Genomic DNA, 20786 nt, shown 5'->3' on the forward strand with positions numbered 1-20786 from the left:
TGATTAATCTAAGAAATCCTTTTCTCAGATTTGTTGAACGTCAGTGATCATTTTACTGGTGTGTTGTTTCCTGCTCTAAAACGCGGGCAACGCAAATGAACGCAGTAAATGCCCAGGTGTTATTCAAATGAGAGTTTACTGTGTGAGACCTGATGGGCACTTCCTGTTACGAAGATGGCCCGGGTAGCCTCAACACTTTCCATAGAGCAGGGAGAGCCGCATGGATCCAATTCCTTTTCACTAAAGTAGCTTTTCGCCACAGTTAGAACCTGTTTATCCGGTCAATTGAACAGCGTACTGCTGTCAAGTTACAATGAATTTACAGAAGACTTCCGGTCCGAATTTTCAAAAGAAAAGAGCCTACTGTAACACTTTCCAAATGTGACGTTCAGCTTTCATTTAATTTTCAGTCCATTCCCTGAGCTAAATATGTATTTTCTTGGCTATGTACAAGCATTATAGATCGACCCAGCTTTTCCAAGTTAATTCTCACCTTGGACTGCCATAAACTTGCAGTTGTAGTCTTTTTACATACAGTCTATGGTTGTAGTCCTATGTTTTGGGCACCAGACATGACCATTTTCATGATTGTGTAACCGTTATTTCTTGGTTGGTAATGTTCTCCAGGGCTCTCTGAGCTGTTGGTGACAAGCAAGCTACAATTTTCTTGAACTGTCTTCTATAATCGCAACCAACATGGCAGGACAGTTGACACAACTTTATTCTGCTCTCTATTATTCTGCATGACATGTGCATCCGATATACTGTCACATTCACACCTGTCCCCCTGTAACAATGGCAGGTGGGAACCCCACGCTAAAGGGGTTGCAAATAACCAACTTAAATGTTACACCTACAAATTATATATGAAATAATAAAGTATTGCAACTGATAATGAAATTATATATTAAACTCAATGAAGTGATATTAATTAAACATATAATAAACTCAAATTATATTGCACCACTTAATATACAATGCAAATTCATATGGTAAATTTATGATTAAAATAATCCAAATGTGCACAATAATTAAGGTTACACTTGATACAACAGTTGAACTGAACACTGTGGTGGCTTGACAAAACAAGCAGGATGGAAAGCATTCAAAGTACACATATTATTCCCCCCCCCCCCCCCCCCCCCCCCCACAATTAGCACTTTTGTTGTGAAATGTGAAGAAAAAAATCACAGTAAAGTAAGGTAACTTAATTGTAATTATACTAACTAACTTCACCTTTCATCATATTTTCTTTACTAATATTAACTAATAATGGGAGACACTGCAGGTGCTTAGATTGCAGTTGTCAGAAACTGAACATTTGGGTGTTCCTCTTAGGAATCAGCTCTTTAGTTTACTTATTGGGCCAGCTGTGGCCTGAATACAACCCCCCTTCTCTGCCTAAAATGAATCCACTTGCTGTTTGTGTCTGTGACAAATCTTTTGGCTGATAATGCAGCACAGATTTGACTCTGTGACGCACAACAGAGATAACCTTTCCTCAGTGATGGTCTTGTTTGGTGATTAAAAAATATATCTAAACATTGCTTTAGAAAGGACTTATTAATGCCACATGCATTTGCTGAGCACTTAATTATTGCGATTTTATTTTGAAGTGAATACACCACACTTCCTGTTTCATTGTGTGACTTAACCCCGGAGCAGCGTGGGCCAGACCTGAGGCAGCTGGCGGGCAGAGGGAGGGAGTGTCTGCTGGGTGTAGGAGCAGCTTCAGCCTGACGTCTTGTTAGTTTGAATGACTCGGAAAAAAAACAAAACCACTCTGACAATAGTCCGGCAGGCGAGACAGTCGCAGATAAGTGAGAAACATTTATTTTTTTAACTTCTTCCCGCTTCCTTCCTTCCTCAACCCCTATGACTGCATGAAGACAAAAGGTAAAAGAAAAAAAAACTAAACTTTTACACTGCTAGCGTAATGTAAATATCTTAACCGATGGGAAAGTTCATTATGCTGATTTTTAGAGCAGGTGCACATTTTTTTTTAGGATATATGTTTTCCTTTACTTGTAACATATATATTTTGTTATATGAGTATCCACATACATGTCTCCTTACAAAAGACACAGTTTCGCTCACCAGACTACAAGCTAGCTTGAATAAAACATAAAGTTACGTTCATTTATCTCAGTTTTCTTTGTCCAGTCTCAGAGGACACACAGCTGGTTCAACGACTGGGAGTTCACTGTTGACGCGTTTATTAGTTACTTATTAACATCCTGTAATGAAACACATGCATTAATATAACGTTCATTTCACCATTTAATGTATGCTACAAATCCTGACATCGCGGTGTTTGATAAGAGGTCACAGTATCACTCAGTGGAGTAAATGAATAATATGGTACACATCAAAAGGAAAGGTACCGAGTGTAACGATAGCCTTGGCAGGGTAACAGGCTCTAAAGGCAAACAAAGATAAAGAAACTCCTGCAAGCCAAGTGCTGCTGCAGGGTCCTGTAGTGCATGAATGTGGCCTAAAAATACGCAACAGGAATCATCTATCAGCTGAAGCTTTATCTGCTAGACAGTGTTTATTTTTATTAGGAATTTAGCTGTAAGGAAAAGAAGAGGCCAAAGCAAAAAAAGGGTGTATTATTTAAACTCAATGGGTGGTGTTGCACAGCTTTAGGAGCCCAATCTGATCGCATTACACAATATCATGCACACCCAGAGGTGTTTGAGCAATGAAGCAAAAAAAGGGTAACAACAACAACAACAACAACAACAACAACACACATTACATGCCGGAATTGCCTTACTGCACACTCTGACTGTACATCAAAACAGTTGATGCACACCAGCTGTAGACTGATCATGTGAAAGTGACACATTGAGCATATTACTCGACACTTGCTCTTGACACGTTGAGTGTTGCAGCTTTAAATTGTGGGGTGTGGAGTTACCGGTTTGTGCAAAAGTCTTACAGGTCAAACCAGATGACATGCCTGTGAGTGTAACAGATATAGACGCATTACTGTTATCTTTTTCACACGGTGTGCACATTTAGCCCTTCTTTAGTGAGTTATTAGCGCTGCTGACCAAAATGCTCACGTGATAATCTTCAGAGGGTTGCAACTTGGTCATCTCTCAGTAGTTTCAGTTCAACTGGAGATCTGATGTGATTGTGTCATTGCTGCAGATTATGTTGGAGATGTGTGTGTTGACTCATCAGTTCTGCATCATCTCTGACAGCATGTCTCCTGTCTGTTTAGTAGTTTTCCATCTTGAGTGTGGTCAAAAGATGATAAAACTGTTTAATTTCCACTATCAAAGTGATATAGTGTAATGTCAGACTTTCTATAAATTTGCTTTCTAATCACAATTTGTATGCACAATATATTATCAATGTATACTGAAGAGATTTGAGTAGTATCAAACAATCAGAACTGAAATAATTAGTCATTTAATAAGTAAATCAGGCGACAGAAAATGAATCTGAAACTATTCGAATAACTGATAAATCATTTAATTCAGTCACAGGTTCCAGCTCAAATGTGAATAGTTGGTTGATATTAAACCAGATATCTTTGGGTTTTAGAATCATGATTGGAGAAAACAAGACTGAATGTGTCAATTTGAGATTTGAGAAAATATGATGGGTGTATTTTTTACTTTTTTCTGACCTTTTATGGACCAAGCAATCAGTCGGTTAAATAACTAACAGATTCATCTATAATATAAAAAGATAATCAGCTTTATAAATAATTATGTGACTACAACTGTTTACTCGTTGGGTGCATTATGAAGTATGCAATTATCAGTCTGGTATTGATATAATATTTTTGACATAATAAAACATAATCTCTGTTGCTCGTTGGTTTAAAGAAATACCTCGTTCTTCATAATTGAGCATGGTGTGTGTGTATATATATATCTATATATATATATATATATATATATATATATATATATATATATATATATATAGATATATATATTTAGGTTGAGTTCAGTTAAGTTTTGGACTTCCACAAGAGTCCCCACAGAGGATACTTACAACACACACTACACTACAGGCTGAAGAAAAGCGAGAGTGAAGGATCACATCTTGAGTAGGAGGGAGAAACTGGTCGGGTTGTTTAAGTGGTTTAATTCTGTAAAACAATAGTGCGTTAATTGTCAACACATATCTGTTATTAAAAACTAAACTGAAGAAGGAAACTAATTAAGCAAATAAAATAAAAAAATCAGGTTTCTGTTTTGTGTTCAGTGTAACTGATTAGTTTCTCATTGCTCCTGCAGAGGTAATGTGTTTTCAAAAATCTCGACTGACCAGACTTGTCCAGTTGTCTTTGTAACAACATATCCAGCTGGCTATGGATCGGCTGAGAGTGGTAATGTTTTTTTAATGTAAATTTGTAATTTGCTGTATGTAAACACCTCCTCTCCTCTTTCAGCGACTCAGTTATGGAGAGCTCCATTGAGACTTCCCAGACTGAAGGCGCCTCAAAACCAAAGCCGGCTCTGGCTCCCAAACCTCGGCTCACTCCCAAGCCCTTCTCCCTGCAGAAGAACACCACTATTCGCTCCATCCATGCTCCAAAGACGGTCACCACAACAGTTAAGTCAGCAACAAACCAGACTGGAAAATCTGAAGCCACAGGTGTCCCAAAACCAACTTTGACCGCCCATACACAGAAACCTCCTCAACAAACCACCACCTCTGATTCCAAACCCAGCGCTGTAAGTGTGCACACCAAAGATAAACCAGAAACTACCAAAGAAAGTAAAGCAAGTCCGCATGAAGAAGAGACCCTTGATTCAAGTGTAGCTCCAGGAAAATCTGATCCTGCCTCACAAACTGCTCCGCCCAAATCCGAGCCAGTCCAGAAAGACGATGTCATCCAAACAAACCACAAAGCGTCCACAGATTTTGTAACTAAGTCAAAACAGAAAGACGGAAAAAAGAAAGAAGATGAAACCCAGACTTCAATCATACAAAAGCTTGAAGAATCAGGGAGTGACAGTTCTTCTACAGCCAATCCACCATATCGACGGGCCGGCATCAGGAGGGGTCTGCCCACCGAGCTCACCTCAAAGTTTGAGTCGGGTGGTCTATCCCTGCCTCCCCAGCCCACCATAACAGCATCTACAAGCAAAACCAAAGATGATTCAAACAAACCAGTGTCCTCCGATCCAGAGCAGAGCCAGACAACAACACAGCCATCCAACAGAGAGAATGATGAAGGACAACTGAAGGAGGATTATAGCGGAGGGGGAAGCATAAAACGCAGAATCAGTCTTCTGTTCGACTCCTCGTTGAGGCCAGAGGTCATGACGAAGAAAGAGGAACCAGAGATTATAAATAATACAGGAGGTGTAAAGGAGCGAATTAAACACTGGGCGACGGAAACAAGTTCTGAGGGTCCAAAGACTGAGAAGAAGCCTCAGGTTGTACCCCGACCTCGCACTAGGAGGTGAGTGAGCTTCTTCCCATCTGTGCTGTCTGTGTTTGGTGACATGAACAGACATGAATAAAAGGAAAAGAAAATTCTCTTCAAAGTGCAACCATGCCAGAAGTTTATTTTATGGTTAGTGGCACATATTATGACTGGCTATTAATGGCCAATGGTAACGTTTTCTTTCTGGGTACAGTTGGTGCTTAGTGTGAGCCTCAATTTCTTCTTCTTTTTCAGAGGTGAAGTATAATATTTAGATATTATTTAGACCACAGTGCAGATGGGAGCTTCCTTTATGTTGTTGTCATCGTTTGCTTCCCTTGGAGAGAGGGTGGCGCAAGTCTAGAACTGTTGAGGCAGGAAAGATTGAGTGAGTGTCACCAGCACTGCTTTCCTTTCCTTCTTGTTTTATGTGTGTTCTGTGTGCGGACAGTAATAAGGGTGTGGTAAATGAATAACATTGCTTGCGATATCAAGCTGTGGCCTGATTTAAGTCCTCAAATAAATAAGTTCAGATAAGAGTGTGAACCTGGCCACCTCTGATTGTGAGTTTTTAGATTAGATGTCCAGCCTACAGCATGACCTGGCCTGACACCTAAAGAGTCAGTTCACCTATTTTTTCAGTCACCCCGAGAATGTAGTCATGCATGTAATTTTATTTTTGCATTTCAAGCAGTGGTGGAATGTAACTAAGTAACTAATTTCCATTTCTTGCTAGATTATACTATACTACTACTTACTAAACTAACATTTCAGAGGGAGACTTTGTACTTTTTACTCTATGACATTTATTTGTGACAGCTTTAGTTATTCATTATTTTACAGATTAAGATTTTCCATTCAAGGTGTATTATGAGTTTATAAATAACATAGAAATGGTTTGCATTGTTATAGTTGAAACCACCCAGTGATTAAAATTTGTAGAGCTGCAACGAGTAGTCAATTCACTGATTAGTCGAACAACAGGAAATTAATCGGCAACTATTTTGATGATTAATCATTAAATGTTTTCAAACAAAAATGAACCGGATGTTTCCCACTTCTTAAATGTGAGATATTGCCTCTTTGTCTTTCTTTTGATATATAAGTACATTTATTTAACAATGCTTACTTACTTTTACTTAAATAATCTTTTCAGTGCAATGCAATATGTTTATCATGCAGTGTTACTTCTCTGACTTAAGTAAAGGATCTGAATACGTCCTTGATGATTTCAAGTTTTTCAGATATCCATCTATGAGACTTTTGCTGTTGCTCCAACTACAATACATGTAAATAGAATTTTGTTTGTGTTGCTCCCAACATTGAAAATCTACATTTAAAAACTATAACAGCAACAGTCGCTGTCAACAGTTTTTACTGGAAGCTCTTTCTACTCAAGAAATAAATCCTATGAAAACTGTCGACAGCACATTCTGTGGATCATCCAGAGTGACAGGGACACTGTTTAGAGAAGCTGCTCTTGAATTTTTTTAAGTGCTAATTTGAATGCTCTGACCAAAACAAAAGAGATCTATCTCTGATGGTGAGGTACAGGCTGAGATGTTACACTTTAATTTCACAAGATCTGGAAAATAAAACTAAAACAATCAGAATGGCTAGTTGTTAGTGTAAGAATGTGTTTTTTTTTTTGTTTGTTTGTTTGTTTGTTTTTTCTCATCTGGGCAAACCGGTCATTTTTAGGAACAGTTCAACAACCTGCTGGCTGTAGCTTCATATTTAACATACAGACATGGGTCTTTCTTTCTAAATCTTAGAGCAGAAGTTAATGAGCATATTTCTGTAGGTGTTGAAATAATCCTTTATTGTGACATGGTATGATCCTTTGTCTTTGTGTTTAAATTACATGACTAAGCCCTTTATTAGTGGAAACATCTATTAAAGCTAGCAAGATCCTTAAACTCAGATTTTTCATATAGATTGACTATGATTGTTATTCTTCTACAGCTTTGAGCCTGCGACTGCTCCAGCAGCAGAGAAAATACCCAAAACGCCACATGTGGAACCTCCTGCGACCGGGACGTCGTCTACACAGGCTGTGGATCCACGTTCAAAGGTCTCCCCAGCTGAAGTGCCCTCAGAGTCCCCAGTGGAAACATCCAGAGATATTCCCACAGAAAAGGAGTCTTTGAATAGCTCAACAGAGGGAGAGGACAAGCAAAACAAATCAACAGAGGTTGAGGTCCCACCACGCAGTCGCAGCCCATCTACAACCCAAACTGCCAGCGATGAGGGAGACTCAGCTTCAAGTGAAAGAGCTCTAAAGAGAGACAATGTGAAACGTCGCTCTGTTCGCTTTGGTATCGTGGAGAGAGATGATGGTGGGCCTCCAGTGATCCTGGGCTCAGCATCCGAATCCAGCTCAGAGGAAGAAGAAGAGGAAGAAGAGACACTTGAGGATAAAGCTGAGAAGGACACCTCTGTTTCTTTGCCCGTCTACCAGCGAATAGGAATTCTTAAGCAGAAGGACAATGAGATCCAAAAGCAAGAAGAGGAACGGCTGAAACATTTAGAATTTGAACAAGTACGGAGAGCAGAGGAGAGCAAACAGGCAAGACTTAAGTTAGAAGAGGAGCATAAGCGAGAAGAGGAAGAAAGGGAGAAAGAAAAGGCCAGGCAGAGGGAAGAGCTTAGGATCAGGGAAGAGGAGAAACGGAGAGAGGAGGAAAGGGAAAGAGAGAGGTTGGAGGAGGAGGAAATGGAGAGACATCGGAAGGAAGAATGGGAGAGAGAACGGTTAAAAGAAGAGGAAAGGGAAAGGGAAAGGCTCAGAGAAGAAGAAATGGAAAGAGAAAGACAGATGGAGGTGATGTGGCAGAGACAGAGAGAGGAGGAAAGAGAGAGAGCGAAGCAGAAAGAGGAGAGACTAAAGCAAGATCTGAAGGAGAGAGAAGAAAAGGAGATAAAAGAGGAGAGACTGAGAGAGGAAAGAGAAAGACAGAGGCTGAGAGAGGAGGAGAGTTTGATTAATGAACATGAGGAACACAGATTTGAAGGGAAACTGAGAGAGGAGGAAATGACTAAAGAGAAACAAAGAGAGGAGGAGTGGGAAAGAGAGTGGGTGAAACAGACAGACAGTTTGAGAGCAGAGGAAGAAAACGGGGAGAGAGAAAAGGAGTTGGAGTTGATGTGGCAGAGACAGAAAGAGGAGGACGAAGAGAGGACAAGGCAGAAAGAGGAAAGACTCAAACAAGAGGAGAGGGAGAAAGAAAGATTAAGAGATGAGGCTGAGGAAAGAGAGAGGGAAAAGCAAAGGAGGCTGGAAGAGGAAGAGAAGATGAGGGAAAGGCAGAGACAGGAGGAGAGGATAAGAAGGGAGCTTGAAATGCAAGAAAAAGAGGAAGAGATGGAAAGACTAAGGCAAATAGAAAAACAGAGAGAGGAGGAGAGGGAGAGGGCGAAGCAGAAGGAGGAGAGAATAAAGCAAGATCAGAAGGAGAGAGAAGAAGAGAGACTGAAGGAGGAGGAGATGAAAGAGGAGAGACTGAGAGAGGAAAGAGAGAGACAGAGGCTGAGGGAGGAGGAGGAGAGATTGATTAGTGAACATGAGGAAAGGAAGAGACAGATAGAAAAAGAGAGAGTGGAGGAGCTGGAAAGAAAAATGCAAGAAGAATTGGAAAGAAAGCAAGCAAAAGAAATGGAAGATAAGCTAAGAATGGATGAAGAGAGAGAAAGGAAAGAACTTGAGTTGGCCAACAGGGAACGAGAGAGCACAGGGGACAAGGTTGAGTCAAATTTGATCAGCTTTGACTCTGAAGATGCGCCACAGACACCACATTCCCTCTCAGCAAAAACGTATGAGCCCTCAGAGAGTCCAATAGAAGTTGCTTACGATGACTTCTCCGTCGGCAGAAAGTCTCTGATCGACATGGATTTTGATGATTTTTCAGTCAAACCAAAGAGATGGGGCTCAAAGGCTAAAGCAGAAACCAGTCCGCTCATGCAGAGCTGGGCAACCAGTCCTGTGGATAAAGAGGAGGCGGAGTTGCTGGTGCCCCTGAATGTATGGTCTCAGGAAAACAAAGTACCAGACCGCCCAGAGCCTACACCAGCCGCGGAGAGTCCAGAGGAGGAGGAGGAGGAGGAGGAGGAGGAGGAGAGGCCAGAGGAGGGACAGCTGATCTCCACAGAGGTAGGGGAAGAGGAAGAGGAGATGGAGAGGGAGGAAGAGGTGGACGAAGCAGAATACGAGGACAAAGAGGAGGTAAATACAAAATGAATTCGCTTGGAATGCAGCTTGATTGGTAAACCACTTTGTTGTTGAGGACACCAGCATATGAAAGATTCTTGAATGACACCAAAAGGGTGAGGTTGATAGAACAGAGACAGGAGTGCACACGTAAATGTGATTATTTCACCATTGAATCATATCAGCCAGGCAACCACACATACACACACACACACACACACACACACACACACACACACACACCTCACCTGCACCGACAGATCGCCATTCCTGTTGCACAAGTACAAGCACAAGGAAAAATATCTTGTCATACTTGCTTTGGCCTGATTAAGATTCAGTGGAAGAGCATGTTCTGTGTGTGTGTATGTGTGTGTGTGTGTGTGTGTGTGTGTGTGTGTGTGTGTGTGTGTGTGTGTGTGTGACATTGATTAATGAAACAAGCATGGCCTGAAAAGCAAATATATGTGTATGTGTGTATGTGTCAGTAGTATTATCTGGCCTTGCTGACAGCGACAGCTTATTTCTTACAAAATAAAAAAACATCAGAGTAAGATACGTGACTTCTGAGGTGTGACGATTAAAAAAGCAGCAGTGAGAGTGCATGGGTCTCATGTAGTACTCCCCTGAAGATGATATGTCAGGGTTGAGGAAAGAGAGTAAGAGTGGATTTCTCTTCCATGTCCTCTTTCATATACAGTGTATTTGTAAAGTGTTCAGACCCCTTCAATTTTTTCACACTTTTTTAAGCCTAATGCCAAAATAAAAAAGTGAAGCCCTTCCCTTCCTCTTTTAGCTTAAGGCTGCAACATAACACAATGTGAAAAAATCTGAACGCAGTGTACATGTACAGTTTTGTGAAAGTGTGGGATTCATTCCCATATTTAAAGTCCATCCATTTTCTGAATCTTCCAGGCATCTGCAACAGTACATCAAGCTGTATGAACTCTATGTCCAGTGGTATATATTATGTTAAGAGGGTGGTTCTGGTAATCAGAAAGTGAAAGTGAAGTTATGTCTTTATCTGCTGCCCTCCCACAATTCTCTACTGCTACTTTCATTTCTGTTCTTGTTTGTGCGTCAAACTGTGGAAAAAGACAAGCTGAGGTAGTAAAATATAAGAAGAAAATATGGAAGGGATGGATTATTATTATAATTATTTCACATGGGCATCTTGGATGGGTTATCTCCAGCAGCTATGGGTAAGTAAAGAAGTGAGTAAATACTGGAAACTAATCTGGCTCTGTCCAAAGGTAACAAAGTCCACCTACCAGGACTTGTAAAGCTCATTAATTAGCAAAGCTCATTAATAAATTAATTAATTAATTAATTAATATGTTGTGTCTTTTATCTTACAAATTAATCAAGTATTAAACTTCTTTTAGTTCCAATTACATTTGTGATGTAAAATTGATTGTTTATTTGTGCATATTATCTCATATGATACAACTCTACACTTGAATAGCATAAGGCGGTTTCTAACACAAAGTTTATTTTTTGATTCAGTCAGTTCACATTCGAAAACCCATTGAAGTTGTAGTGAGGCTGCAGTCAACAAACCGTGTCTGAACTAACTCTTAGGTGGATCCACAAATAAACGTCATCACTGCACTGCTTGAAAGAAGTGGTCCAAATCAGTTAGGAGTGTAATAGTCAGCTAATGTTACTGGGAAATTTAATGGTAAATAGAGTAAGAGGCTGAAGTGGAGATTGCAGCCTAAAAACAAACCTACAAATGGGTAAACACAATTTGAAGTACAATGTCAAGTACAACAATGAAACAAACATTATATACAAGAACAGAAAGCAACATTAACAGTCTGAAAATGACTGAAATTTGATCACACTTAATTTTGAAAAGAGACAAGGCGACACAGATAATTCAAGGTGAACAGAGTGAAGAGTTGTGGTTGTACAGCAAAGTAAATGAACAGCTGACGTAGCCCTGCCAGTCAAGACAGATCGGTTAAGCACCTGTTTGAACATGCAATGAATTCTGGATCCCTAAACTATGTGTATGTATGTATGTGAGCGTCTTTGCGATATTGTGTCTCTGTTTGCTGTGTGCACACTTAAGCAAACAAACCATAACCCACAGAACCAGTGTGCTCCTGTAAGGGAGGGGCATAGCACATAAGCACTTCGCTGACGTTAGGCCATTTGTGTGGAAATGTTATTGGTCATGTCTGTGTGGGCATGTCCTTGTTTTAACCACTGAGTGGTGCTGCTGCTCTTAAAAATTGCACTTCCTTGTGCTTCCTTCCTTAAGTTTCTGTAGTTTCTGTATAGCACCTTACACTGCTATAATATGGCCACTATAACACTAAACAGTATGGTTTAGTTGTTTTTATACAGTTAAAAAACATCCACCGCAAAGACACTGTTGTGTGGCAGATAAAAACATTTCAGTTTGACAGAGCAGACTGAGGAAAATGTTTACTGGGAAAACACAAGCTGTGCAGCCGACCGTGCACGCTCATTCAGGCTACGGACTAAAAGACAGATAGACAGATGGATGAATCTTATAGTGAGTAGGGCCTAGGTCCTATGTAGTCATCATGTCCTCATTTGGATCTGTCCAACAGGGAAGCGTGTCAGAATGACCATACATGGTGCCTCTATCTGCTCTTTTTCTCTGTCTCTCTACTCAATCTCTCCACCCCGTTTTGAGAGGGAGCCCATCACCCGCCTGCACACATGCACACACACTTACACACACACATACACACACACACACACACACTCACACACCCACACTCACACACCCCCACACTTTCTGGCACACATACACACAAAGAGGATGGGCTAAAGCACAGACAAGAAGACAAGAAAGTGCAATAGTGCCCATGTCTGCTTTCCATTCTTTCAGTTATCTATCTAGTGCTCTCTGTTGCTAAAACTTTCTCTGAATTTTCCAAAAGTTTTGCTGTTTCTTCTCCTCTCTTCCCTCTGCTTTCACAAAGACCTGGTTCCTTCATTACCTGCGTTTAGCTACGGGAAGAGAGTAGTGGAGGGAGGTACAGAAAACACCTTGGCCCAACCTGCCGCACCTTCATTCCCTCGGGATTTTCCACATCCGAGCACAGACCTCCGCTTTGTTGTGACGTTCTCTGAAATCACTCAGGTCTAGAGGAGATAAAGGGGGTGATCTACCTCTCTGTACCTGGCTTTGGATGTTTGGAGAGGCAGATATTTCCCACGCTGCTTTTCCCTTTTTTTTCTGAATGGAAAATGGAGTCGCGATGTGAACTGGGATGTAAATACACAAACAGACAGGCTTGACTGTGGCAGAGCAAGTCTCAGCAAAAGAGAGAAGAGGTAACACTTAATATAGTTTTCTGCAAGACTGAAAGCTCCTCTCCTATTTTTTTTTTTTTTTTTACTTCCAGAGTTGAAGGAAAACTAAGTTTTTGATTGAGACTTGTGTCAGGGTCTTTTAAATGGATGATAATGTGATGTGATGATGGGAAAGTCTTTCTCTGGGACGTTGCTTCTTAGGATGTCACATTCATCATTGTGAATGCTGCAGTGGAGTAGTGTTGTCACAGTGCAAACACATGGCTGGTCTGACTATTTACTTCTTCACTGACAGCAAATAATAGACTGTGTTCCAGGAAGTTTGTGTGACCTGAGCCATAAAATTATGGAAAGAGTGGATGGACCCTGCTCAGATGAAAGGACTATATCTCGCTTTGTATGACGCCAGAAGCCTTTTTCTGCAATTACCTTCCGCTTGCTGAAAATGACAACTGAAAGCCAGATCACACATCCAGCTTTTTAAATCACCCACAAAATCCCTTTATCTCTAATAAGGCTGAACTTCAATTTCTCTGTTGACCCAGTTCCCATGGTGACCCTAGTGCCAGGACAACCAGCTGTGTGAGTTTTTCAACCATGCAGTATTTCGGAGGGAAACTGTCGGCCGCCCAGCTGCAGGTGGCAGGCTGGGTGGGCAGCGTACGGCGCTCCTTGCAAGACGCTCTGGAGCTGGTGTGGGGCCCTGCAGAAGAGAAGCAGGAGGAGGGAGAAGAGAATGAAGAACAAGAAGAAGAAGAAGAACGTGAAGATGGAGGAGGAAGGTTTCAGAGAGCCATGACACCGCTTCGTAGCTTCGCCAGACGTAGCAGGAGATCCCTGCGCCGCTTCTCCACCAGAAGTCGGCAAACTCTACAAAGGAGAGCCACTGGAACCCGCTCTGTAAGAGCTGATACATTAACCCAGTAGATGGCAATGAATGCTCTTCAATGTTCTGCACTATTGTTAAATGAAAATCACATTTTATTATAAAGGCTTGGCTTGCTCATTTTCATTGGCATTAGGTACAATGCTAAATGAACAGAGTAGTCATACACAAGATTAGGCGCTTGTTACAATTTGGTCCAAAGCTCCATGTAACCCATGTGACTAATTCCTGAGTGCAATATTTCTCCACACCCATGTGTCAACAGATGAACATGCAAATGTGAAGAGGGAGTGCAGTAGGCAGAGGCTGTCTGTTTTCCGGAAGGACAGAGTTATCTGATAAAGTTGTCCGAATGTAGTGTTTTATCAGTGCACATGCATGCCCTTTCCCTCTTTGTCTATGTTGTGTGTCAGAGATAAAGCAGAGGGCTGTAACAAAGTGTGACACACTTAGACAAGGTTTATCCAAGTATGGTTGTTTATGTCTGCGCCCTCTGTATCTGCATCTGCCTGTTGTTCATGCTGCTCACGTTTAATTTCACTTAGTCATGGCTGTTGACGTTTTAACATGGTAGAAATTGATATTTTTATCCCACTATATATCATTGCAAGAGTGCCCATTACATTGGATTATAATCTTGCATTTTAGTATATTATATTTTTACATCGTAATATATTACTCTTAATGAATAGGATTAAGACATATCTCTCTCTGAATTTGAGTATTTTTCAAGTGTTAACTGTGGTTGTAGCATGCATGTGAGTGTGAATGGGTGTGTATGCACAGGAGACACAAGGGCATAAAAAGAGAGACAATAACCTGCAGGCTATGTCCACGCTTAATTAGATGATCCATCACTTCCCTTTATTAGAGGTGATGTTTTGTCGACAGTCCTCGTCTATCATCCTGGATTAGAGTCTCGGTTAGTTGTGCTTGTGGCGTCTATCGGATGTTGTCCTCTCCTCTGCATCGTAAACAGGCTCCCTTACACATTCCATTGGCCGTGACAAAAATGTGATGCAGGTAAACTATAATGAAGCCAACTCTGTCTTGACTTGTACATCCTCCGCCCTCGTGAGCACATACTGTATTGGCCCTCTCACACATACGCGGGTTTCTTGAGCCTACAAGCGCAGTGAAGTTTTACCTGATACTTGTCTCTTCACTTGTGTGGACGTTTTTGTCCAAAATGTTCAGTTATTAGTAGGAGAATACTTAAGGAATCTAACAGTATGCCTCGGTAGAGTTTCCATAGTGTGTGTATGTACTATCTCTGAATTTCTATGCTCATGTAGATTAAAGCTGCATGAACAGATATTTTCATATTGACAATGACCATGTGTCATGTGAATGGTGCCACTCATAGTGTCAAACCAACAGGCTTCATCACAGGCCCCCTCAGCTTTACAAAGGATCTAAGCATCTTTCAGCTTGTTGTTTTGGTTTAACGCAACTTAACTGTTTTGTTTCAGTCTCACATTCCTCAGCTTTGTTTCCAGCCACAGAAGGCAGATGTCTTTGGTGAAAAAGCTCTGATAAGTCCACTCTACTCTCCCGAACCAGCACCAAATAACAGACAGACAAAGTTAGTAACCATCTGGTGAACATAGTGGAGCATTTAGTGGCTTAAAAAGCCAAATATTTTCATCAGGAGTTGGTAGAGGCCAAAACAGACCTAAAAGGGGGAAAGATTATGGATTTAAATTTGTCAGGTGGATACAAACAAAGCATCTTCTCTGTGTTTTCTCAAACATAGGACAGGGATTGACTGTTTGACTTTTATCTGCATGTCTGAGATACATTTGCCTATTGTTTCATTAGTCATTGTTGCATACTACATACTTGCACCATTGCCAAACAGGAGTTATTTTAGTATGAAAGGGAGGTAATCAAGTCACATGCTGTACTGAAAAAATTATCTAAGTCAACTATGTTAAAAACAGTATGAGCTGCAGAGGCTGCTTCCACAATAAAGGTAGGACATGCATGGTGGTGGAATTGTTCCTCTGTAGATTGTGTCTCTGTTAGACCAGACTTTGTTTTCCTCTGCATCTGAACTCAGTCTGTGGTTATAGGAAAATCACTAGAAGCCTATTCATTCATGCTGTGATGTTGCCAGATAACAGGCATTGTGCAAATGAAGCTGCTCTTTGAGTCCTGAGTAATAAATGGACTCAGGAAGGAGATGGAATGGGCATGAAATCATATGGAGGGCTGGGGTGTTTACTCGACTTTTGTTCTGTATCCAGGTGACAATATTAGACTACACAACACTGGGATGTGCCCCTTGATAAAATGTGAAGAGAGCTTAAAGGAATGTTTGTGAGGAGGTGCACAGTAGTTGCTTTTGTTTGGAATTTGTTTGCATGTGTGTGTCTGTATCTGTGTATGTGCACCCATGCATTCCAGCATGTGGGCGTGACGGCATGAGTGTGTTCGGTGTGTCTGTGTGTACGCATATAGGTGTGTACGCCAGTGTGTGCACGTGCATACACACGCTCGCGGTGTTTATTGAGGACAGCCCAGCCTCTGTGACCGGCTCATTAAAAGACGCATGCTTGGCTGGTCCTTAGTCCTCTCTCCCTCTGTAGTTAGTGATCTTGGCTCAGCACAAAGTCCATTTTCTCCTCTGCCTCAGTTCCACAATGTGAAGTTCTAATATGCAAATTTACACAACAAAGAGGAGCACTTAACATCATTTGGTTTTATATGATGAAGCGGTAGATCCAAACAGAGGTGGAATCAAAGTTCAGCAAATTATATCCCAATATCAAAACCTTCCTTTAAGTTTTCTCCGGCTCTGTTGTATGTTTTCTTGTTCATGCTTAATTTAATTTAATTCTATCTCTCAGACACAGGTTAAAAGTTACTTTTTAAACGGAGAAGACAAAGACACTGATGCTTTGACAGACAGTGAGCCAGGCCAGCAGAATGGGGGCCGTGAACAGACATCTGACAGTGACAGGTAGGAGAGGGATTGCATTATAACACAATACAAAGCCCACTTACTGTGGACTACAGGCTGACATCCGTGTTGTATCTTTAAGTGGCTTCATTTCCTTCATCTACACCGATGGAGACAGACAGGACTAAACAGGTTTAAGTGTCAATCTTTGTGTCCTGTGTTGAAGGTGTGGCTCCACATTGAAGTGATTTGATTCTAACTGAGTACACCTGAAAAATAGAAGCCCCATAGCTATCTGACTTTGAAGTGTTGAAGTACGTAGCCTCAAGGTGCAGGTTGGAAGGCCAGTGGAGCATTTAAAAATAACCCAAGGTGATTTTGAAACCAAAGTTATTTTTCTGTTTCCATTTTTTTTTTTTCCGTGTGTGATTTGGACTTTGCAATGAAGAAATTTAAGTACTCAACCTAAAGAAACATGCAATTTCTGTTTTTGAAACATAAATCCTGTGACAGCAAAATCAAAAGCAGCTGCACATTAAAAAACACACAAAATAAGCTTGCAAGTGCTTTCAAGAGTTGAACTCCTTGTGCCCCCTTGTGGTTACTAGAGCACAACACCCAAACCCAGAAGTGTAAGACTTGTTGAAAATGGACTAAAATTACTGAGAAAAAAACTGAAATGAAAGCATCTCAGTAATTATAATGTGTCTTCTCTTCTCACCCTGTGATTCTAAAAAAACCTTCTCTCTCTTCAGCCCAAAGCACATCCCTGACCAAGTTCCTGAAGTCTCGTCTCAAGATGTTGATAGCACTGATTTTCAGAGTGAGCCAGTGTTGGCTTCTTTCCCTGAGGTGGGTGACTCTTTGTTGAACTTCATGAAGGGTGACAGTTAATTTGTGGATTATCTGCCACAAATATTAAAATGTACTTTAAAATGTAATTTGATTTTTACTTTGCATACCCACCCGGGAAAATATGCACTCCTATATCTGTATTATTATTGTGTGATGTAATCTGTTCATTGCCTGCTAGATTATGTGTGTGAGTGTGTGTCTGTGTCTGTGCACAGAGCTCCACTCCTCTGCTTGACACCAGTGCACAGAGATCCAAGGCAGATGTTGGTAAGAGGCGAATCCGAACTCGTCCGTCACGCTCGCTCCGTGCAGGGTCGACTCAGAGGGAAAGCCCGGACTGGAGGGCTTGTGACTCAGCAGGTTATTACATTGACGCTCAGTGATTCTTTTAATTCATAGTAAACAAGTCATATACAAGTGTTAAAGTGTTGGTTCACTGCCAGTTCTGACTCTATGGTTGTGGTTTTAGATGGAAAGAAAGCATCTTCCACGCAAAGGGAGTCAGATTCTGATGAGGAACAGCCAAAAACAAAGATAGTCTGCTCTCCTCCTCCCGCCTCACAAAGAGTCCCCTTGTTCCCTGGTCTGAACCCTGCAGCCTTGATTGTAAGCTTCAGTATAATATGTTTCCAGGTTTTGACATAACTGATATAAAAGGGCAGCATTTCAAAGTAAAGTGTACTTGACTTGCTCCCCAAGGCTCAACTAAAACGGAGAACAGGTGGAGGAGGAGCTGATGGAGGAGAGGAAACAGGAGAGGACAAGGGAAGGGAAGAGAAGGCAAGTCAACGTGAGGAAAAGGCACCGTCACCCTCACAACTTTCCCACTCTCCTCGCTCTGCCGCTCATCTCGCGGGGGCTGCACGGGTGCTGCCACCCTTAGGCAGCACAGACAAAGGGTAAGAGCAGAGAATGACAGCACACTTCAAAAAAATATGATATAATATCAAATGAAGGGATTAATATATTAAAAAAATTGCTGTGTGCTTTAATTATGACACTATTCTGAACTGTGATTCTGTGTCATTCAGTGCCAACTCTTCTCCTGCTTGGCTGAAAGAACTGAAGTCTAAGAAGCGTCTGAGTCAGCATGGCAGCGAGGCTTAACCAGACACAGGTAAATAATATGGATGCGGTGCTAATTAAAATACCAAAGACACAGGCTCTATGTTACATAATAAAATAAAAAACTTAAAATGATAACTTCTTGCTATAAAGAGGTTTTTTTTCCTATAGAAATGGAAAGTTTCGTTATTTTTTGCATTTGTTTGAATATGTATCAACATATCCTTCTTTCTTTTTTTTCATTTCACCAGCATTCTGAGTTTGTCAACATTTTCAGCTTTGTCTCACACAAAGTTGATCCAGTCGTCATCGTATGTGGAAAAAAAAGAAGCATCTTTTGGATGACTTCCCTTATTTATCAAATGCCAGTAGACATGTAATACTGATATTTGTAACAAGCGAATTGGTGGTTAAAAAACAGAGAATTGCTTGTAATATGTAGAGCATTATAGGACTTAACAGGATCAGCCATAGATGAGCATTGAGCATGAAGGTTCTGACATTTAGCGTATAAAATGAATTACTGTAGGAGTGAAGGCATTATTTAAAGAGACTAATTTGCTTGTGAGTCATAATTCAAGACAGCTGAATAGGTTTGCAATAATAGAGAGTGAATGGTTTAAACTTTTCTGCAGTGCTGTCAGAAACCGTTGTGTTCTTTAATACAGACTGTGACTAAACTGACAGCAGAGACAAAAACAGGAAATGGTCCATATCTCTCCAACACTGTCTCCTGTCATTTCTGTACAGCTGGTAAAATGTCCTTTGTACTTGTATGTAATGTACTTTGCTCTACTTGATGCTTTGCTACTTGCCTGTTCAATTGCTGCTCGCGGTCGTATTTGGATCTTGACTTCACCGTTTTGGTTATGTGTAGCTTAGTGAAAAAAAGTGGATGCCCTCGTAACAAGGTTATGGGTTTAAGTAAAACTTTTGCTAAAAATCTATGCTAAAAATGAATGCACTCACGATAGCATGGAAACATATCTAACAAATGTTGTGTGATAAATCCTAAATATATTACATAAATAAGTGTATATATAGATAAGATGTTATAAGATGTTTTTATTGGTTTGAAATTTTGTTCTGAACCTGAATCTTTTGTTGCCTGCAGGAGACACTGTGTCGTTGTTGTTGAACAACAATCAATCCATCTCAGTTGCTGCTGCTGCTGACAGACACCTTGCCATGATTGAACCATTTTGCACTTTGAGTGCCTTATTTTGGACCTTTGCTGGTATATGCAGAAGTGGAACTCGCTGAGGCCATCACGAACTTTTCATCTTGTAAATGAAATAGTGCCAAGGCTATGTGCCAAGACTGATGTGTTAATAATGCCAAGTGCATGTTTTATCGACTGTTGTACAGAGGCTCAATGGAGGGTGAATACCCCAATATGATTTAGAGCAAAGCCATACACTGTGTTGTTGTTTCAGTGTATAAGTCCATCATGTACTCAGAGGGAATGATGACACTAGGTCTTTAACAGGGTATATACCATCACACACACACCTACACTGTATATACAGGAAATACTGAATATAAATAATGGATCGCACCTTGTGTGTATTTAGTTGAAATTTTATAAAATGTCTTTTACATTATTTTACCAATCACAGATCTCAAGTAAACCTACCTAGCACTTTAAAAAAATATATATATAAAGAATTACCTTCTATACAGTGCATCCAAGCAATAGAATAATCACGTACATAACTGTAGTAACGGGGTCAGGGGAATTTGTTCAGTCAACAACATGAATGCCTCTCTTCTCTTTAAAATAAGGTTCCACAAAATGTAAAGATGCAGTCCCTGGTTTTATTAAAACACCCAGAAGCTGGTCAGACCGTCAACAGTCAGATGGGAGGAACTCTTTGGCATGCTATAACAGAATCAGGAAAGAATGTTTTGTAAAATCTTTAATCCAGAAAAAATGCATTTGTCTGCTTGAGATTCTTTTTCAGTGCCTTTTTAATGTTTTTGATTGACTGTCATCAATGCTGTAATCATTTATGGTCAACATACTGTATGATAAGAGGAAATTGAGGGAAATTTATTAAAAAGTTTTCTATGAAATGCAGTGGAGTTTGTATTTTTTATGGGGAAACAAAATAAAATCTACAGTCTCATTTGTGTTTGATAAATTGCCTTTTCCACTCCCATCACAGTTTTT

The 20786-nt window shown here is 40.6% G+C and overlaps 1 protein-coding gene across 1 annotated transcript; it reads left to right on the top strand.

Moving 5' to 3' along the window:
- Window positions 1-1745: 1745 nt before the first annotated feature.
- On the top strand, window positions 1746-20689 carry LOC130182716 (trichohyalin-like). Its single transcript, XM_056397835.1, has 10 exons — window positions 1746-1820; window positions 4418-5437; window positions 7367-9623; window positions 16641-16753; window positions 17449-17545; window positions 17764-17908; window positions 18018-18154; window positions 18248-18447; window positions 18580-18665; window positions 19728-20689. The coding sequence occupies exons 2-9, from the start codon at window positions 4428-4430 to the stop codon at window positions 18653-18655; spliced, it is 4035 nt and encodes a 1344-aa protein (XP_056253810.1). The 5' UTR covers window positions 1746-1820; window positions 4418-4427; the 3' UTR covers window positions 18656-18665; window positions 19728-20689.
- The last annotated feature ends 97 nt before the right edge of the window (window positions 20690-20786 follow it).

Source organism: Seriola aureovittata, chromosome 2 (genome assembly GCF_021018895.1).
Source record: "Seriola aureovittata isolate HTS-2021-v1 ecotype China chromosome 2, ASM2101889v1, whole genome shotgun sequence".
In the NCBI taxonomy this organism is placed as follows: domain Eukaryota; kingdom Metazoa; phylum Chordata; class Actinopteri; order Carangiformes; family Carangidae; genus Seriola; species Seriola aureovittata.

Coding starts and splice junctions, on each gene's coding strand:
- LOC130182716 (XM_056397835.1), top strand. CDS start 4,428: ATGGAGAGCTCCATTGAGACTTCCCAGACTGAAGGCGCCTCAAAACCA. Junction 5,438..7,366: donor CCCCGACCTCGCACTAGGAG/GTGAGTGAGCTT, acceptor ATTCTTCTACAG/CTTTGAGCCTGCGACTGCTC. Junction 9,624..16,640: donor AATACGAGGACAAAGAGGAG/GTAAATACAAAA, acceptor TCTATCTCTCAG/ACACAGGTTAAAAGTTACTT.